Below are 22,055 nucleotides of genomic sequence, written 5' to 3' on the forward strand. Positions count from 1 at the left end.
CTGGAGGAGATGACAAGTGTAAAAAAAATAATAAATAAGATATTAAATTGAGGGTGCATACAATGATGATCATCACTATCTATCATTGATATATTTTGCTCATCTGGGGCTGTATGATAATAAAAGTAATAATATAATAATAACAAGCGCTTTTTGCAAGTTTTGTTGTTGTTAAGTAAAAAGGATATATGTAATTATTAAAAATGAAAATCGTGTTAATTTTTTTAGATGTAATAATCCTCTTTTTCCATCAAAAGAGCTATGTAACACACAAAGTATGTAGTATAATTAATAATAAATATGTTATGGGAGAGACCGCCATCCTGAAAGTGGAACTTCTCTTTTAAAATACTAAATCATGGTCAATTCTAAAAGTATGTGAATACAAATGGAATCAAATTATATATCACAGTAATTAAATACTTATTTATACGTGATTATAATTTTATAAGAAATATGATACAAAGCTTAGTTAAAAATTTAGGATCTAAATATTAAATGCAATGGAACTGGATGTTGAACAATGTTGTTGTTGTTCCAGAATTGCATTAGATGTTGAATGAGCGAAGGTTTCAGTTTCTTCAGTTTTCTATACAATGAAATACATAGAATGTGTGATCCTCAATTTAAATAGTTTTAGCAAGCATGTTGTCCATTCAAAAATAATAGTTGCAAGATCCTTTACTTCGTTTGAAGGTATCCCAGAAGCTCCTTCCTAAACTCTTCTTGAGCTTTTTCATCTTCTAAAGTGCGAGTGGAACGGAGACCATGGACGATATCACGCGTTTTACTGAAATAAATTTCATTTAAGGTATTTCTTATTTTGTTCTCCATGTCTTCCACCATTCTACCAATGTTTGCTATGTGTGGGGAGGATTCGCTGACAGGGAAGTCGTGCTCCACCTGCCTGGTTAAAGAACCTCCTAGATTCATGGTACCCGAGCCTGAACGATGGGTTTGGAGCCAAAGCATGGAGGTTGAAGTGAGTTTGTAGTGAGCAGTTCTCCCTGAGGATTTTTCGCCAACTTCAACGACATGGATGGAGTCCCAACATCCCTTTATCTTTTTGGAGCCATCCCCCGCTTTTTTGATTAGAATAACACCTGCGAAACCATTTTCCAGATCCCAAAGGTACACAGAGGAAACGCCTCCCTCAAAGTACATCTCCCTATACAGGTCAAAGGCGGCATTCGCCTCTATTTCTAACTTTCGTAGTCGCTCTGATGGAATAGCCCCATCTTCAAGGGGAGGGTCGTAGGTGTTGGTCCAAGGGGACCGATAAGAGTCACCATCTCGATTGTAATCACACAGCAGATAATCCTTTCCCACTTTTTTGTCTCGAGCGATTTTGAGAGGCTGATCCACAGAGGACAGCAAATCCTCACACAAATTAGGGACCAAATCGATGAGATCCGACAAATTCTTTTCTATTTTCTGTGGAGGGAGTCGGCGCATAAGATCCAAGGCGCAGTCCAGTTGCTGATCCGTCATAGTTTCGTATAAAATATCCGATATACAACAGAGGTTTCCTTCACACAGAGAGAATCTATGATGTAATAATAATACAACTGAAGGAAGCCCGGATTTTTGTCAAACAACTCCCTTTTAGTCATCAACGGAACTTTTAGACTCAACAAAACCTTTCTATTTCTTATCAAAAATTATATTATTCAATTCTCTGATTATGAATTATGATATTAAGCACGCAATGCTTCAATATATATCTGCTTGCTTATTTGTATTTATGTATGTATATGTCAGCAGTTTTTACTTACCTTTTGCAAAGACCTACTTAGTTTGATATTCAACGTTTATCCTTTAATATTATATAAAATATGATCATCATTGTTTGTTGCAAACTTTTAAGAAATACTTATTATTTGGTTCAAAAAAATATTAAATGAATTTTATTTGTCTCATTAAAAATTTTTAACTCATCTGAAATACAAGTCCTAAAAGAACCCAATTTTTTTTAATAATCTTAAAGTCATATTTTGATTACACTTTTGAATCTTAGGATGTTAATAAAGAGACTCACTTAATCATAATGTTTCGTTTTTAATTTGACTTTATTCATTAATTGAATAGTTAATATTTCAACAATGATACACGAACATGCCTTAAAAAATTGAAATTATATTTTTTGTTATACCTTAAAAATATGTATCGCTTCATGTACCTCTATTATTATTTTTTTGAATAGAATTCTTTTTATGACCAAAGTTAAAATATGCTTCATTAATTTGAGATAAAAATTGTTTGTATCTGATTATCAGATTTAATCATATCCTAGAAATATAGAAAATAAGTAATGTAATTGTCATTTGGAAGAATCCTTGATAAAGAATTAAGAATAACCTCCTTACTTAACATATGAAATAAATAAGAAGAACCTTGGATATCATATTATTTCAATAACAATAATATCTAAGCAAGAGAGAAGAAGAAGGATCAAACTACATTATGGGGTGAAAAGGGAATACACAAAATGATTTATGATTTAATCACTATTTTGGGAAAATAGTTTCTGTAATAAACTTTAGTCATAATGGTGATACACAAATTAAATCAATGACTTCTAATACAATAATGATGAAGAAGTCTATTTAAGAAATTTTTTTAGCAGAGCATCCAGATATATAGATCTGCGTTCTATCATAGTTCCATTTAATTAATTAATTTTCTGTGTATGACATTCGGATTTTCTTTAAGTTCAGGGATATCATCCCTTTAGAATAGCTTCTATGACTCACTTAGTGGGGTTATCTCCTTTAATGGAAGTATAATTCATTGTGCAGATGTACTTTAACATCCAAATCCACATCAGTCACTCTACATCTTGTATGGAAGCATTGTATATTTAGTGTTTCGAGAATTAAAGGCGGTAATTAAAGACTAGCACTTCTTTATTTCAGTTCCAAATAAAACTGAGAGATACAATGTCTCAAAGGAGATCAACTTGTGTAGCGGAACACTACACTACTCCCCTCCCTGTTCAAAACTGCAAACCATAATTATTTTCTAAAACAAATAAATAAAAAATTGCACTAAATAATTATACTTAAAAGACGTACACAATAATTAAAAGTAAATAAATTAAATAGCGACGTATGCAGTTTTTAGTCGATTAATTGACTGCATTGTAGGGTTCCCTTGTATATCCAGAACGAAATAGTCTTCATGCTTTTCCAGAATTGTGAAGGCTCCTTCATACGGAGTATGAAGGTCCCCCTAATAGGAGGGTTCATGATAAAGGCCTTTTCTGCAACGTGTAACTTTAGTTCCCCTGATGAGACTCCTCGCCCAAAGGCCGAGTGATTAGCTTTGATATCATGATTAACTAATTTTTCCCTTCCAAATACGTCGGGCAGAGAAGTAGAACGAATATCCTCACCATACACCACCTGTGTGGCAGTAACTCCAGAGTCACATCGAAGAGTTTTCCTCAAGTCCCATAATACCCTATGTAGAGGCATGATCTAATTTTCGTCATTTTCAGAAAGCTGAGATCTTCATGCCTCTTTGGGCGTCCTATATGCCCTTTCGATCAATCCATTTTCATCCAGTGGTACACTTTCCTACTCCTGAATTGTCGATAATTCCTCCCAATCTACCACGTCGATTATAATATTGTTTAGTCTAGAAAGGAAATCTGCTGGAACATTATCTTTACTACTTATGTGCTGTAATTTAGCACCATATTCAGAAATTCCAGCTAAATATCGATAACTTTATTTGACCAAGTAGGATTCTTAGATTTAATAGCGTTACTAATGGCCGATGGTCCGTAAACACAGTAATCACGCATCCTTCAATGAATATTCTAAAATGTCAAAGGTTCTCTCTAACCCCAAACAGCTCCCTTTTGAAGGTCGAATATCGAGTATGGGTTCATTTAAAGCCTTACTAAAGAATCTTAATGGGATGAAATCGCCTCGATCATCTTGCTGGTCCAGCACTCCGCCAATTTCTTCGTCTGACGCGTCAACAGGGAGAAAAAGGGCCCTCTGGGGGAATAATGCCCAAGGATAGCAACACTGGAAAAAGTTTACCGTAATTTGAGGAACGAGGAGTTGCCTTCTTCCGTTCACTCCACGGAGGAACCTTTGAACTTGGCTAACAATTTATACAATGGGGCCAACAATGGTCACAGCTTAGGAACAAATCTTCTATAATAATTAACCATCCAAATTAACTTATGCAACATTTTACCTTTTCGGAGTCGATCAAGCCCTCTCACCTGATCGAGTTTTTCTTGAATGGGACGAATACCGTTTTCGCTAAAGACATGTCCCAAAAATTCAATCCTTGGTTTGCAAAACTCACTTTTCCCTACACTACAAGATAGATCATTATCCTTCAGAACTTGAAGAACATACTTGATGTGAATGTCTTTATGACAGCGTCACATTGTTCAATTGCCTATTGTCTCGGACCATACACAAGGAACCGTCTGGCTTTTCCACCAAATGTATTGAGGACGACCAATTTGATTTTGACATTTGCAATGTTCCCGCTGAGATTAGTTTGGATATATCTGCCTTAACTATAGCTTCCTTCTCTGAAGTTATTCGACGAGTACGCGAGTAACAAGGACTCCCTGTTGTGAAGATCTCGTGTTTGACAACATGACGAGGCTCAGAATGGAACTCCTTCTCAGACTGAGGGGTAGCAAATTTGGTACATAGTTTATTGGTGAACTTACATCGCTCTTCTATTGTTGTCAGCACTTCGTTACGTCGTAACATTCTACATTCCATATTGACAGACAATCTGAAATTGCCTAGGAAACCGGCACCAATGACACCGTATTCTATGTTTGCCATAACAAACTCCCATTCAACCCGGCCAACAGGCTTGAATTTGATCAATAATTTAATCAAACTAGATGTTTCTACTGGAGCTCCGTAGGCAGCAACAAGCTTGGGAGGCACTCGATCAATATAGCTGGAATGTGATGTTTTCGGAACTATTGACCGCTGAGATACAGTATCGATGAGGAACCGTTTTTCATTACAAGTGACATATAAAAGATTATTTGGTATTGATCTGAGTCTATACTTGATGAACTGCAGATTTTTAACGTCGAGTTGGATACTCGATGTCTGATCCGTTTTTTGAACTGTCTCGCACTTAGTTTCTTGTTTACCCATTTCCAATGGTAGAAACATTCCATCCGTTTACCACTAGGGCAAAATGAAGAAGGCTCTCGATGGTACTAAGGATACTAGGGTATTCTGATGCCGTCGCATTGTATTTGACAATCCTTATAAAGTCTGACAAATTATTATTAGCAAACAGCATGGACAATCCAGCTCTTTGGCCCCCCCGGAAGACTCCTTTAGAGGATTTGTTTGATGATCCCCCCACGGATGTTGGAGAGGTAACTCCTCACAAGGATCATAATTTCGCCGACAAAATGATTTTGAGGGGCTTCGATCAGCTGTTTTGAAATTTTATATTCATCCAGGATGTTTACCTTCATATCAGAATAGGGACTGCTGCTTGGGGTATCATCATATTCATTATCAAAGAAATCCAGGACTCCTTCGTCAATCACCGATAGTAGTTAATTATACCTTTTAGACTCCTCGGTGAAACGATACAAATTGAATTGCGCTTCTTTTCTACATATTTTTACTGGCAAAGCCGCAAGTCATATTAAACTCTCCTATTGTAATTTATATTAGCCATTCCCGGCAAAACAAATTAGAATATTTTGCAACAAAAACAACCATTAGATTTATGTTTTGTTTTATTGGTGAAACAATGCATCTATTTATTATTCTCTCACAAGTCTCTAAAAAAACTAAAATTGTAAACATTGTACTTCATAGGAGATTACATGTGCCGCCCCGGATCCCTCCCATTTAAGAATAAATATAGTTTGAACTTCACTTATTAAAAATAAAGGATAATTTATAATTCTTATATTTCTACTTTTCTGCTCTCCTGTAAAATTGGATTAAAGTCAGAAACATTGTTTTATCAGACAAAGGGCAGTCAGGCGCGTCCAAAGGAATCTTTACATTTGTTACGGGCAATGTGGAAAATCGTGCATTTTATAAAATACCCATAATGTGTACAATGCCCGTAAGATGTACAATGTGCAAAATGCCTGGCAATCTGTAAAATTTTTAATAAAGTGATCAATGGTAATTTGAATTTAATTTACAATGTCAGGTAAAATGATTGTGAGTAATTTGATTATTAAACTATTCGTGGCAAGCAATTTGATCATGAAGGATATGATTAAAATACAATTTAATTGCAAGCAATTTGATAATCTAGTTCAGGGTGGAATACAGCCAACATTGCTGCCCGCCAAATGTTTAGATGTGGCCCACAACTCATTCTCACTTCAAGTAGCATTTTTTACAAAAATTATCACAATATCATCAAAACGCATGGAACACTAATAACACAATGCACAGCATTTTTCCCCCCAGGCTGAAACCCAAATTTATTATTTTTTTTATTTAAGCTGTAGAACACAAATATGAACATTAAAACTTTCAATTTATGAAGGGTTGGTCTTTAAAGCCTTTTTTTTAAAATCAAGTTAATAAGGTATAACTAAGATTCAGTGCCATATTTCGATATGAAAAAACGATATATATGAAAATCAAAGAAAATAATAAATTGATAAAAACATTTCAGTATTTAAAAAAGGAATTATTTATTACGTTATCTTGATTGTATTTAAAACAAAATTTATATTACTACTATTACTTACTTATTACTTAGATCTTTTTTATTTTTTCTTCAAATGCTTTATATCATAGATGAACTTATACAATATACCTTATATTTCCATTTTAAAAAATTGCTTTAAAAAAGGTCAATTTAGATTGATTTAGGGTTAATTATGTTTATAATACTTATTAAAAACTTTTTTTAAGTTGCGTGAATATAGATTACAATAATATTCCGAGGAACAATTTAATTAAATAAGAGTCTATATTCTACTCATTGCATAATTAATATGTCATGGGATTAAAACAAGTTAATAGATGCCTTATATTCACGGGTTGTGCAAGTGAACCTCTGGTGCAAAAGATATATTAATAACCACTGCTACTGCTTCCTTGAGAATCATAGACTCTTTTCAATATCCTATAATAAACTCCAACCCATGTATTGTGCAAGTGAATTGCTGGTCGAAAAGGTGGGGCATTAGCCACCCTCGCCGCTTTAATGAGCATTAAGGACCCCTTCTAATAGTTTATAATTGGCACACTCTTTTACTCTGTAATTCATAAAAATGTCATTAAATTCTCTAGATGTTTAAGAAAGTTGTGTTTTTAAATTGAAATATCCTATTTTATTAGATCCAGTGTTAATTTCATCAGCTATTTCCTGTTTCGTCTCGCCGTCGTCTCGTTCTCGTCTTTTTTCGTCTCGTCTTCGTCATAATATTGTCTTCGTTAGACATCGTCATAATTATCTTTTATTTTGTCTTCGTTAGAGTTTCGACTTGGTCAAAGTTTCGTCTTCGTCAGAATTTCAAATATATTGTAATGGATAAAAAACGTCTAAGTCAATTATACGTAGTATATCTTCATTAAACATTTTGCTAATAAATAGTTTCGTTACACCCTCAAAAATCATAATAAAGCAGACTGTTGATAATCACATCAGCATTTTAAACAATGATTCCATAAGTCTTTCACCCCCCTTCTCCTTGAACGCGTTTTTCTCTACAGAATTACAGAATTATGAACTTTAGTTTTAAGTAGGTTGCAGACTTTTAATTTTTTTTTTTTTTAATTTTGTAGAATTCAGCTTTAAAGTATATTAACATAACTTATCCTTATCTTCACACCGAGGGCTCAAAAGAGCATAGAACCTTAAAAATAGCAAAATAAATAGATATATATAATACTTTTTTGTGAAAGCCACGACGCTATGAAAGAAAAAATAAAGCCATATTTGGAATCAAGGGATCCAACTGAACTAAGTTGAGCGTATGCTGTTCTAGTACATAAAAAAAAGGTGTGATTTTGTTGGATAGTATTAACTAAAATTGAGTACACTATCTTTTGAGATGTAATGATTTTACAAAAAAAGTGAACGGACAAAAAAAATATCGTTGCCAGTAATTAGAAAATTTATTAAGAAATATTCATTTCATTTTTTCACCTGCTAAATATGAATTCATATGCAGTTTATTCAAAAACCATTACATACAAGTTTATTGACTTTCCTAGTTCATCATCATCAAGTTCGAATCCATGAGGTGTCTAATTTGAAAAAAAAATACGTACAGAAAATTTTTATTCAATTCATTATTGTTACATTTCCGCGGCTTTTTCTTCAGATTCCCCCTTTCAAAATAACAAAAACTGTTGAAGAGGTATTTAGTGCCTATTTACTTAAATGATAGATACCTAATGCAGAATCATTACCATATATTCACTAGTTAGTAAATCAAAATTTTAAGAGGCCATAATAACAATATTGCAAAACACCTGGGCCTTCAATGAATTAATTGAAATGAATTAAATACGTAAATATTCACGTATTTCGACCAAGAATACAAAGGGAACACTGGGACCACAAAATGAGAATGTCTGTAAGATAAAAATTATTTTTTCTCACAGAATCATGAATGATTCATAAGGGACTAAAATTTATCAGATTTTGTATATTTTACTTTACAAATATAACAAATGCTATTTTGTAATTCATAGTTATTGCTCTTAAACGTTCCTAAGCCTGAACCCCCCATACTTGATACTTAGAAAAAGTAAATAGAGTCTCGCATAAGGGGCTCATTAACCAATTACAACGATTTGGCGGTGGGTTATTAACCTACTCCGGCCCATACTCATATATTGTGCAAATTGTGGCCTGATGAAATACATATGTTACGGGCAATGTGTAGGGCATGTTGAAAAATGCCTGTTAGAGTGGGCAATGTGCAAAATGCCCGGGTAATCTATAAAATTTCAAATAGTGTTGTCATTTTACGTTCATTAACATTGTCAGGTTAAATGAGTGTGGGTATTAAACAATTCATTGCAATCATTTTTATAATTAAGGATTTTATTAAGGTACAATTTCATTGCAAGCAATTTAGTAATCCAGTGCAGGGATACCCAACTCGTGCATTGCAGCCCGTCTAATGTTTAGTTATAGCCCACTACTCATTTTCACTTCAAGTAATAATTTTTAAGCAAAATTGTCGCAATCTCATGAAGACACGTAGAACGCTCATAATACGTACAAACATTTAAAAATATTTTACGGTATCTTATATATTCTGGGATTATAACAGGGTTGCCAGATTACCTTTTCTGAAGCAGTTTGGCCTAGAAGAATTAGATTTGGCTTTTTTTTACATTGGGTCTCAAATTGAAATAAATTTGTATTCAATAGTTTAGTTCTTTTTTAGAAATTTTTCAAGAAATTTAACTTAATAGATTCTGAGGCCCATTAAAATATTTTTGGTGGCCATTATATTAAAATCTTAGACATCACTGATCTACAGCATTTTCATTGAGTTTTATATTGTACCCAGACAATCAAATTATAGTAAGATAATAAATTATTAGAAGAGACTCAATTTCATTTTAAGAATATACCTCGGCCAACAGGTTGTACAGATGGACAGTTGGCCCCTTAGGGGGATCAAAACCTATCACCACTACTATCCTGAGTATCAAGGCCCCCTTTCGAATGTATTATAATACACGCCAGCCCACTGGTTATGCTAGTAAACCGTATGCCCACAAGGGGGATAAAAATCTATCTCCACCACTAGGCGGAATATCAAGGACCCCTTCTAATATATTATAAAACATTCTAGATGGAATAAGTGAACCACTAGTCCAAAATTTGGATCATTACACACCACCATTGCTTCCCTTAAAATAGATCTCCACTACGTGTTGGCTGTTGTGACCCATGTAGCAGAGAACATATATTATTGATTAAGGACAAAAATGATGTATTAAAACAACTTAATGTAAGAAAGCAGTCTGAGCCTTGTAAAGAGTCATTCCTCAGTGTTGATGGAAGTTCCAGAGAGAAGGAACTTACATTGCAACGGACCACATCAATTAGGTCAGATGAAAGTGAATAAGGCTTTAAGTGGCGGAATTGCACAGACTTCAAACCAATAAGTTCATCTGTAAAAAAAAGGAACACATTTGTAATAGCAACTGCCATATGTGTTTATGTTAAGGATATATTTAGGTAACATGACTTATATTAGGTATGTTCAAAAAGATGATCAACAACTCTAATGTAAATTTTTATTGGATCTTTACTTTTTGCTATAGTCATCCTGATATGCCCAAATTTTATCACGTCCATTCAAATTGCTCACCTTTTTGGCTTGCATTTTAGTAATAAAAAACATCTGAACCTCTGGCTGCAGAGGAGCTTCATACTGGTCATTAACTACCACCAAAGTTACACATACCCAGACAAAGAGAACACTAACTATAATACCAAAAAAAGTTCAAGAGTTCTGCGAATAACGACCCACCTTTTCGACCAGTGTTCACTTGCCCAACTGGGGGTGTATTATAGGATATTGAAAGAGATCCTTAATGCTCAGGGAAGTGGTGGCAGTGAATAATGATCCACTTTTTGACCCGGCGATTATTTTGCACAACCCGTGTGTGGGATGTATTATAGGATATCAAAAAAGGTCCTTGATGTTCAGGGAAGTGGTGGGTAATGATTCACTTTTTGGATGTAATTGAAGTAAAAATGAGAATTGACCACTATATTGGAAGTTTTAGAATTTGATCAGGCATTTTGCACAATGCCCACTTTGATGGGAATTTTGCTCATTGCTCACTTTGACGTACATTTTGCACATTGCCAGTAACACATACCTACAAATTATACAGAAACTTAATTATTAATTAAATTCAATAGACTTTCAGAAAAGGTTTTTGTTATGAGTTTGTATTAAGACCATGGGGGCATGTTGCACGGACCATAACATCCGTAATTGCATTGATATTTTTTTAGGTTCGTAATCATAAGTCATTCATTTTTGTCAGATTTTCGTCAGTGTCATATTATAATCTTCATCGGAAATCGTCATTGTTTCGTCGTAGTTATCTTTTATTTCTTCTTCGTCATGAAAAAAAGTTTTGTTAAACAAATGATTTTGTACTGTCAGGCTTTACGAAGATAACACTGATTATATCACAGATTTTGGTGTAGCACTACAACACTACAAAAAATAGATGTAAACTTTTGATGATAAATTGGTCATAACTTCCTAAATATTGCAGTTAGAGACATTATTTTTGTATCAAAAATGTCTTTTTTATCATTACCTATTAGATAAAAGAGGTTTAAAAGAAGAAAAAATAGAATTTGATTTTTTTTTAACATACCTAATTTTTGTCTTCTGCTGCCACTACTAAGCAAAAGGAAGTGGTTGACTAATAAGTTTAATATGAATGAAGAAAGCAAATTTGATCATAGTTCCGTAACAAGTATCATTGGTGGGAAAATAATCTCTGTATTAATGATAAATTTTGTGTAAAAATAGAGAGATCATGTCCCGCAAAGTTATTAGCAGGAAAACTTTCATAAGAAAGATTGTACTACTGATGAAAGAAAAATATTCAAGTTAAATAGAGTCAAATCCATATAAAGGAAGTTGCTATTTTTTGAATGAAAAGTTGACTATATCCGGATTTTTCTTATAACCGAACAATATAAAAAACCCAAATTTTTTGAATTTTTAGGTATATAATTAATTTTAAAACTCCCCATTTCGAGGGCAAACAGTATTTGATTATATTCTGTTTTTGATAGATCATCTAAGATTTTTAGTATATCTTTTAGCGATTGTGTTTTTGAGGGGCACTCATGATATGTATCAGTATAGATTGAAGAGCAATGTGAAACGAATTTAAAAAGATACATACAGTAAAGAAATGTTGGTTCCAGATTAGGATGTTTACCTGTAAAAAACAAAAAAAAGGAAGAAAAAGTTGATTCTTTACTTAATGTTTCTTCTATGGGAAGTATTTGACGTATTAAGAAATTGGTATCTAAGAGAACGTTGACTAGAATAAGCGTATTTTTCTTATAAGTTCTTTTTTTGGCTGTATTTCTTAGTATATGAAAGATAAGTCTAATATTATCTAATAAAATATTCTCTATTAATGTTATTTTCACAATTTTTCCCCGTTATTTATATTTATTTATTTGTAACAAATCATTATCGACATTATTATTGATCTAAGTTCTCTTAAAGTTTTCATAATATCCAAATCTGGAAAAAATTCTATGATTTATTTAGTGTGCGTAGCTATGTTTGTTATGACGACCAATGTATTCATTTATTTTTTCTATTCCATCCATTGTTAGTATATCCTATGATTTTTTGATACGCCATTATATTTATTGTACCTTGCAACCATTCCACTATACATCAGTTCATAGTTTGACAATTCTTCCGATCTAAGGAATTAGTTTTCATTAGTAGTAGAACATTGTTTACAGCTTAGTAAGAGCTAATTGAAGCTTCAACCAATCAATGCTCAAAACACTAATATAAGAGGAAAAATTCATCTAAGCATTGAGTAACTACGTGTGAGTGTGCTCAAGAAAAACGGTGAGTAACACTAAGGATTTCTTGCAGAGATATCTTATATATTTTTAAACAAAGTTTGTTTGTTTCTCGACGCTTAATAACTCCTAGTAATGGCGGATACTACCGCTAGTAGTTTTATATATAAGTGGTTCTCATACTTTCACATCGTGTACCACATGAGAAAGTATCAAAATCTCCAAATAACATAATTGTGATCAAACTGAATATACAATAGCAGAGTCTTAACAAGTCGTTACCTCTATGAGATCTCGCAATCTTTACATCTAAAAGATACAGAATGAAAGGTTATTAACCCATTCTTCCCAATTATTGAGCCGTTATTCAATAATAGTTGGGAATTGCTAAAAGTTTAGCAAAAGCTAATTCTAATACAACCAATCACCGTTCAGAACATTGATAAGGGGAATAAAATTAGAAAATTAACAACAAAATACAGTGTGCATTTTTGTGTTAGTGTGGTAAGGCCACGTTAAACTTTTTATTACCCTCATCCACGTACTACAGTTATAGAAATAACTCTAGTACCCGGTATTGCCCGGAGTAATTAGGTGTCAAAGAACAGACATACATTGATTTAATAATATGGAAGATAACTCCCCAAAATTCCTTTGCATTTATCTCCACCTTTCATGAGCACAACACTCAATATTTAGATGCTTGCTTCTCAAGAATGAAATATAAATAATATAACGTGATGAGCCAGGGATTACTTTATGTAGTCCCTAGAACGCTACCTGGCTGAGTTTTAGCTACACACACCCGTAGTTAAAAATGGATCCTCAACTCATATTTTATGGACTTTATAGATTTGTATAAAATATGGGTAGATCTAAGGTTAATATAAATACAAAGCAAGACCATCATGTAATTGGGCTTACTAGAATGTTCTATTTGATGTTCGTCACCGACGGCTGGGCAAAACAGACAGATTTTGACGTCATAGAGAATAACAATTGTATTTTATCACCAAATAATACGAGAAATTATATGATTAATAGTAATAGGATATATTATTCTCTTTCACATCACTATGAAGAAGCGTGGTGGAAGTGAAACATCAATCGGAAAAGCGTTTTGGTTTAATCTTGTATTTAATAGCCTTAGGTAGATTCTAAACACCTACAAGATTTTATTTATTTTTACAAAATGTTCTTAAAAAGCTCTATACATAAATACTTCCTTATTCTCTCTTATTTAATATGATGCGCATGTTAGGTTACATTGTTATCTAATCAGTCCTAAGATAAACTCAAAAATGACTGAATGGCATAATATACATACAGACAGATTGATTTATCAATATAGATTATATATTCTTGTATTATAAAATATTTCATGAATTGATAAAAAGTATCTGGACATTCCATGATCACAATACTTTACAAAATCATAACTTTTCAAAAACTTTAATATATTTGAGCAAGTGAAACGTTCATTAAATGGATAGGTATAAATTAGGAAATCTAATCAATTATACATAGCTCTTTATGGTTAATTTCCATCAATTAAAATAAATCGAAAGGTTAATTAACCCTAATTCTTCCTTTTGTCTTCAACAACCAACTCAATTAGATAATATTATTTAGAGTTGATAAATAAATGTTCTTAAGCAAACATAAAGAAGTTTCCCATGCTCCATCAAACATGTGTATCTTATCAGAACAAATATTCATTCATTTGTAAAATATGTAAATTTGATTTGCCATTCGCTGAAAACATGTATGATTTTTATTATCAGAAGACCCATTGGAGCAGTGTTCAAAGTTGTTATGACAACATAAATCTGCAAACCTCTTCTCATTATGTGAAACAGTGATATCATTCCAAGCTCACATTTCAGACCGGAAGTTTCCAATTAAAAATATACAGAGCCCAGAAAATAAATCTTGTGAAAGTTAAAGGTTTACAGCTAAGGTAAGCTATACACTATGTGGTGAAACAAAGACCATCTTATTTTACCTATATAAATTTATATATTTTTTGTATGGCAGTGACTCAAATAGTTGCGTGGGCCTAGAAGTTTATTTAGTAACCAAGGATAATAATTTTTAATGATTAAGGAAATTTATATTATAAGAAAAACTGGAATATTCTGAAATTTATGTAGATTACCGACTTTTTAGCGTATAATTGATTAGATGATGACATAAAAAGTGTTTACAAATAAGTGAGCGTGTAAAAATCTAAGGTTGGAGGGAAGATAACAATTTTGGAAGGAGTGAGCAGCTACCTTCATACATTTGTGGTATATGAAAGAAAATATAAACTATTACAATTTGAAAATCATAAATTTAATTTTATAAACATTTTCAGATCTTTAGTCTCATTTATATACATAGGTACATAACCTTTAGTTTTAGTTTAAAAATCTCTATAATGTATGTATTTCATGGTAGTAGGACAAAACGTAGAAGGACAAAAGGTCAAACGTATAAAACGTACAAAATGTAGAACGTAAAGGAGCAAATTCTAATTTAGCAAATCAACGCTCAGAACACTTATTAGGAGAAAAGAAGGAGAAAGATAGGTGTAGATATAAATTACTATTCTGGAAATATGAATGTTTGTTGATAGTTTCATAAATGTTGTAAATTTGAATGATGGAATAAGAGGAAAATTATCCCTGGTCCTTGTGCCAAATGCACCCATGCTTCAGCGTAATTGTCTTTTGCATTTCCATTTGAAACTTAGTAATAAAAACTGGTTTAATATTTTAACTTTAAATGATTCAAATTCATATTTTGCTTTCTTTCAACTATTGATTGATTGTATTTAATTATTCATTAATTTTTTTTTTTTTGATTAAATTCCTAGTACTAATTAATATTTATTTGAGCACATAATTTGAACTTTAGACTCATATTGGCCAAATTATTGAAAGAGTGGATACATTACCGTAGCTAGTTAAGATTTTTTCCACTTTTTAATCGGGCATCATTATTCTAAAAATACTTCTATCAATCGGAGTTGAACAAAGATCAATTAGCATTACCTCACTTATTTTTTCTTTTTTCTTCAATGATAGAGTGTGCAAAAATTAAAATTTTTATATAAAAAAGTCCTTATAAATAAAAATGAAATTAAATTGCAAAATCTATAATAAGATATGTATCCCCATATAGAAAAAAAATCCTATAGATGGACCACATCATGATCTTATGTTCTTTTACCCAAAAATATATTATTCTTGTAAGCTATCGATTTTTCCACTATTATCTCATATTATTAGTATATTGTAAGTTTATCTAATGAACTCGAATTTAGTATTTTTAGTGAAAATATCTCTACTATAAAATGATTTAATAGTTGGGGAGGATGACGTAATTGGCTGATTACTTTAGAAGCTGGAACTGGGGCATTAATAAGTTGTGGTAATCTGTAGCATTTTAGCTCTCCCGTTTTTTTTTTGTTTTTTTTTGAGTTGACAACCTGAAAAGTAAATTTTCTTTTCTTAAGCTGTGATCATTATTATTTAATTCCTAAGGAGTGAACTTCATTTTCTACTACATACATACTAGCTATCATTGATAATTACGCAACCGGATTGAAAATTACTCATAAAATATAGAGAACCCTGATGATTTGTTGCAGAGTTATACTTGAAAGTATATTTGGACTTAGAGTAGAATTGAGAGTCGATGTCGTAGTAATACTTGCCTATATCCTTATTTACTCCTTCTCCCCCTCGTTAGAGCTGCTTGGAGTTGATCTAATGAAATTTCATGACAGCACAACTACTCTCTTCCAAAATATCCAAATTGTCAGGGTTACCATGTTGTCTTTCAGTTTCTGTTTTTTAACATGCCCAAAATGGTACAGATTAGCATGACTGGCAGGGATCTTGTTCCACTTTCTGTAAAACTATAACAATGAAAAGTTGCGTGATTATAGTATCATCAATATATGATAAAAATGACTCTCTATTATGAATGGGCTCTGACACCCCTGCCAACAATAAATTAATATTAACCTTTCGTCCATAGACCATATACAGGGCCGTACGTCAGTATTGCGCTTTGTCCGCTTCAGCAGACCAAAAAAAAAACCAACCTTACTCAACCGTCCACCAATCATATAGGTATGTAAATATAGATGAATTAAGTCATAATTAATTATTAAAATCTATTATATATATGTAACTTATGACCAACTCATAATAGTACTGAGTCATTATAATAAAATTACATATTTGTAGCACGTCCATCCAAAAGGAAGCTAGATAATTTTTCTCAAAATTGAACATGGAATATATTTTCCAACAAATTATAGTTCATTTAAATAAAAAAATGATTCTGATTAATCCTTTGGAGGCACCACAAATTGTACTTAAAGTAGCCAAAATTCACCGGCACATTTATAGAATTAGTAAATTAATAAATTATATATCGAAGACAACATTGTGGCCAAATTAAGTCAGATAGATAAAACGGAGGTTTTAAACTACAGTTAACACTCTTGGGTATCTCAATTCATCGCAGAAATTTGAATTCAAATCCTGTAATTTACCGTAATATCTCTTTCAAATATTGCCTGTCATTTTATAAATATAAATGATTTAACCTTTGAATATAAAACGCGTTTTCCGCTTCCCGTGATACATTTCTGATAATTAATAAATTACTGCAATTATTTCAAGAGTACTTTACAGCCAAAAATAAAAAACAAAGACGCAAACAACATTTTTCGTATGGATTTAAAGTACTTCACATTGAGTGGATATTTGAGTTAGATATTACGTTTAACGTTACTGGTTGCAAATGAGAAGTACTTTACAACCAAAAAAAAAAAAAAAGACGCACACACAAGACATTTTTCGTATGGAGTACTCTTGAAATATTTAAGAGCGTGAGAATTTGTTTCATTGAATACAAGATAAATTAAATTATTACTGCTTAAAAGGGACATAAATAATAGTTATGTACTTTTTAGAGTGGATTGTTGCTGTAATTTATTAATTATCAGAAATGTATCACGGGAAGCGGAAAACGCATTTTAACAGAGAGTTGGTGATTTGTTCTATCTGTCAGAAGGAAATACAGAAGGACAACTTTAATGATCACAAAGTTAAACTCCATAAGAATGACCCCAGCTGCAAGTATCAAGTGAAAATTGATCATAAGAAGCAGAAAACATTGAACTTTGCTGTTAAGAAAACTTCCTCTGCTACATCCTCATCCTCAGTCACTGCATCCTCCTGTTCCGATGACCCTGCTCCAGTTGAGGTCTTATTGCCTGAACCAAGATCTGAAAAGTCCGTTTCTGCTGAAGAGAAAGTTACTGCAGACACAGAAAATAATGGCGACTCATCAAATTACCCCAGTGGACGGATTTCTCATGGAATAAGACTTCCTAATCTCGATATCGGACCAATCTTCTCTCCCGAGCAGCTCTCTGTAGTCAACAACAACAATATTCCCTCTGCAGAGGACTCTGAGACTAGCGACAATGTCCAGGGAGGTGAGAAGAGCAAGACTGAGGAGATGGAGTTTGTGAACGGAGGCCCAGAGTACCCTGTCGTCTTCACAAGCCAGCTGGGTGACCCGATACTTACCGGGCGGGAGCCAAAGCGGAAGGACATCCAGACCAGAACCAGAGTGGAGACTGAGCGGGAAACTGTGCCTAAAGTCGAGAGAGATCATCCTCTACAGCCCAAGTTACAAACATACAGTCCTCAGATAGATGACAAATACTCCAGAGACTTTCAATATGATTGGTTCCGTAAGTTCCCGTGGCTAGAATATGACGAGGTTGAAAAGTCAGCCAAGTGTTTCGCCTGTTCTAAATTTTCCATTTCCAACCTTGGGAAATTTGAGTTCAAAACATGGAAAAACAGTTCCTCGTTGAAAGTTAATTCTAACAACAAAAACACAAACTGTCGATGGAAAAGTGGATCAATTTCCTGACATCAAAGAGAAAGAATACCTTGGTTCTCGGCCATGTTCAGTCTCAACATGCTGAGGAAGTCGTGAAGTGGCGAGCTTATTTGAGGTATATTTTCCAAACTGTTGGGTTCCTCGCAAAGCAAGGATTGGCTTTTAGGGGCGATTCCGAAACAAGAGAAAAGTTGACGGAATCTAATGAAAACAATCGAGAAAACTTCTTGGAGCTTTTGTCCCTGCATTCACACGACAATCATATTCTCAAAGATAAACTGGAGGCCAAAGTCAAAAAATTTGGTTCAGCTGGGGCAGGTTTTGCCAAATGGACTTCACCTGATATCCAAAATGAAATGATAGAGATTATAGCATCCAAAGTGACGGAAAATATAATTGAAGATGTCAAGACTTGTGCCGGCGATGATGACTACTGGTTCTCTGTGATTGTTGATGAGACATCAGATATGTCAAACACGGAGCAGTTCAGTCTGTCACTGGAATATCTGACGAGTGAAGGCATCAAGAAAGAGAGCTTCCTCAAGTTTGTAAAAGTTACCCAGACTGACGGCAAATATTTGTTTGAGAAGCTTCACGAGGCTGTCGAGGATCTCGGCCTTAACCCCGTCCGCACTGTCTCCCTGGCTGCGGACGGTGCCTCCAACATATCCGGCATCAAGAAGGGTCTTGCCGCCAGGTGGAAGGAAGCAGCCCCACTTTGTGTCTACATCCACTATTACGTCCATGTCCTCAATCTTGTAGTCAAGGATCTTCTCTCAGATATAACCCTGTTGAGAAATACAATGGGGACAGTAAAAATTTTTATACAACTTCATTGAAGGGTCACCAAAGAGGTCAGCAATCTACAAGTCGGTGAAGATAACAAGTAAACATGAGGAGCATGCCAAGGTGATGACCCTGAAGAACCAGTCTGCTACCCGCTGGAGTCTCCGCTACGATGCTGTACACGCTGTATCTCTAGGGATGGTCAGAATCATGAAGACCCTCATAATAATGAGAAAAGATAAAGATACATTGTCGAGTTCAACAGCAACTTCTCTGCTCAACAGCATCTTTAGTCACGAATTTGTTTTCGGCATTGAACTGTTGAAGACACTCCTCAGACACACATCTAGCTTGTCAGATGAACTTCAAGGCAGAAAGGTTGACCTAACAAAGGCCCGGAAACACGTCAACCTAGTGATTAGGACTCTTGAAGATCTTAAGAATGAGAAAATCTTGAAATCAATCTGGAAACTTGCTGAGTTGAAGTCGTCTGAGATGAAATCAGTATTTGACCAGGAGGACTCAGTTGATGTGGAATTCAAGGAGGCGAAGATTCCAAGGAGAATAAAGTGGAAAGGAACAACTAAATCCTACTTCCGTGAAACACATTTCGATGTTGCAATCAATAAGATTGTATTAGAGCTTGAGAGCAGATTTGCCACCGACGATACAAACATCACAATGGATCTCATTGCAATCGTCAATGACAGTGAAGTGGAGACCTGTGTCATTGAGCGTGTCGCCAAGCACTACAGACTTGAACTCGAGCAGCTCCAGTCAGACCATGCAATCTTCCAGCAATTCAAGGTTAATATTATAACGTTTCATTTTGCATTATATGTTTAAAATTTATGTTTCTCTAGGCAGATATTGACACAGAAGACATGGTTTCATCATAAATTGCTGCGGAGTTAATAAGCTCGGGAGTGTTCCGCCTGATGCCAGAGCTATACAAGGTGATCGTTATCCTGGCCTCAATGCCCATCAGCAGCTGTGAGGCGGAGCGGGCATTCTCCTGTCTCAGAAGGCTGAAGAACCACACGAGGACCACCATGGACCAGGAGAGGCTCTCCTCCCTCACCCTCTTGAACATGGACAGGGTGATGGCGGAGAAGTTGCTCCATGAAGACATGGACAGTTTGATTGACACCTTTGTGTCAAGGAAAGAGAGGAAAAACTTCTTCTTCTAATCATGATAAAGAACACATGCATTTTTTTCTTCATTTTTTCAAACACATCACCACGTATACATGCGAGTTAAGAACATCAAGACTTGTGAACATAATTTATTTTCTGTCGATGTAACTGTTTCATGGTATATTATAATCTCGTTCATTATCTTCATCCGTTATTATTTTAAAAATATTTAAGGAGGTTTAAATTGTTTGACTTAATTGTATAGTTCAAAAAATTTCTCTCATTCTTGCACCGTGCATTTTATACTCCATTATACTCCTTCCTTTATGAATAGGTCGGCATTGACTTTCCGTCTAGAGTTTTTCCTTTTCATTTTATTTTTCCCAATGTTTGCCTGAAGAAAATAATGGTCAGACAGTCCATATTCTTGCAAGATTTAATCTATGCTGTAGCATTTACCCAGTTTAAATATCCCACGTTCACCACTGAAAATCAACCGTTCACCCTTGTAAAGTGGACCGAAAAATCTTCCTGACCATATACATATAGAGGTCTAGTAAGACGATATTGTGGCTAATGTTGGTAGTGGGTCCCTCGTGCGCCCAGTGTGTATAACTAATCTTATGAACAATTACAATGATGATATTAAGTATTTACTCGAAGGATATTTATTGCAAATTTATATGACATGATGTTTTCCCATTGCATGATAAGTGACGGAAGGAGGAGAAGTTGCTTTTAAGTAAAATGTTCTTAACATATTTTGTCATCTGCGGTCCTGCACAGAAAAGTGTTGATGAGTCTATATCGTATCTTTTCAGCCACAATAATATTTCACTGGTTTCAATCTCTGTTGTAAACACAGTTAGCTTTGTGCCTAGGTAACTGCATGTCTCTCAAGAAGCAACATGTATATTGTTGAGATTTCTTAAACAATATCCAGAAAAATATTCTAATGCTTGATTCTCTACAGCACACAAAAGGATGGGGTTAAAATCTACAAATTTACGTTATGATATTTCATCTACAATTAAGTTGTACACTCGATCCTTTTTGTCCAAAGTGTTATATCTCAACGCCAATAGCCTAAACAAATTAGGACAGAACATCTCATTCACGTGGAACTTTGACATTTGACGTATTGATGAAACAGCAGGTAGTTTGAACTTTAAAATTAGGGACCAATATTAAAGTGTCTTTTAAGGGGCTTAAAGTTTATTATAACCAACTTACCTAATTAATGTTCTTTGAAATATTTAATTTTTTGAAGATTTACTTACTTATCTGTATTGTTGATACACACAGAAGGTTTGGGGCGCTACTGTCACACATTTGCCAATATCAATTGCCTGAAGATAGACCCAGAGCTCGATATCCATAAGTATATCCTCTGTGTTGAAAGGTTGGGAGATTTCATAAAGTTTAGCACTTTAGTTATTTATAAATGTTTGTCATAATAGCTTTAAGATAGTGTATAAAATAGACAAGGTACGGAAAAAATGATGAATAATCAAATATATTTTAGACGTATGAGTAATCATATAACACATTTACATATTTGGCTAGTATCACAAAAGAAAATACTTTGACCAAATATTGACAATTTATCTATAAATCCATTTGGATACAAATAAACAATTAACCAGTTTTCATGGTTTTTATAA

General features: G+C 33.8%; 3 protein-coding genes across 3 annotated transcripts; 1 reads left to right on the forward strand and 2 right to left on the reverse strand.

Annotated features, from left to right (window-relative positions):
- Positions 1 to 47: 47 nt before the first annotated feature.
- cpb (F-actin-capping protein subunit beta) lies at positions 48 to 1,598 on the reverse strand. Its single transcript, XM_040715152.2, has one exon. It carries the CDS (start codon positions 1,489 to 1,491, stop codon positions 682 to 684), a length of 810 nt encoding a protein of 269 aa, XP_040571086.1. The 5' UTR covers positions 1,492 to 1,598; the 3' UTR covers positions 48 to 681.
- Positions 1,599 to 4,394: 2,796 nt separating this feature from the next.
- Positions 4,395 to 5,153, reverse strand: LOC121116218 (uncharacterized). The gene has a single exon (XM_040710800.1). The coding sequence runs from the start codon at positions 5,151 to 5,153 to the stop codon at positions 4,395 to 4,397; it is 759 nt and encodes a 252-aa protein (XP_040566734.1).
- Positions 5,154 to 19,092: 13,939 nt separating this feature from the next.
- Positions 19,093 to 20,741, forward strand: LOC139905611 (uncharacterized). The gene is made up of 2 exons (XM_071889033.1): positions 19,093 to 20,061; positions 20,118 to 20,741. The coding sequence occupies exons 1-2, from the start codon at positions 19,381 to 19,383 to the stop codon at positions 20,151 to 20,153; spliced, it is 717 nt and encodes a 238-aa protein (XP_071745134.1). The 5' UTR covers positions 19,093 to 19,380; the 3' UTR covers positions 20,154 to 20,741.
- The last annotated feature ends 1,314 nt before the right edge of the window (positions 20,742 to 22,055 follow it).

Source organism: Lepeophtheirus salmonis, chromosome 1, assembly GCF_016086655.4.
Source record: "Lepeophtheirus salmonis chromosome 1, UVic_Lsal_1.4, whole genome shotgun sequence".
Taxonomy (NCBI): Eukaryota; Metazoa; Arthropoda; class Copepoda; order Siphonostomatoida; family Caligidae; genus Lepeophtheirus; species Lepeophtheirus salmonis.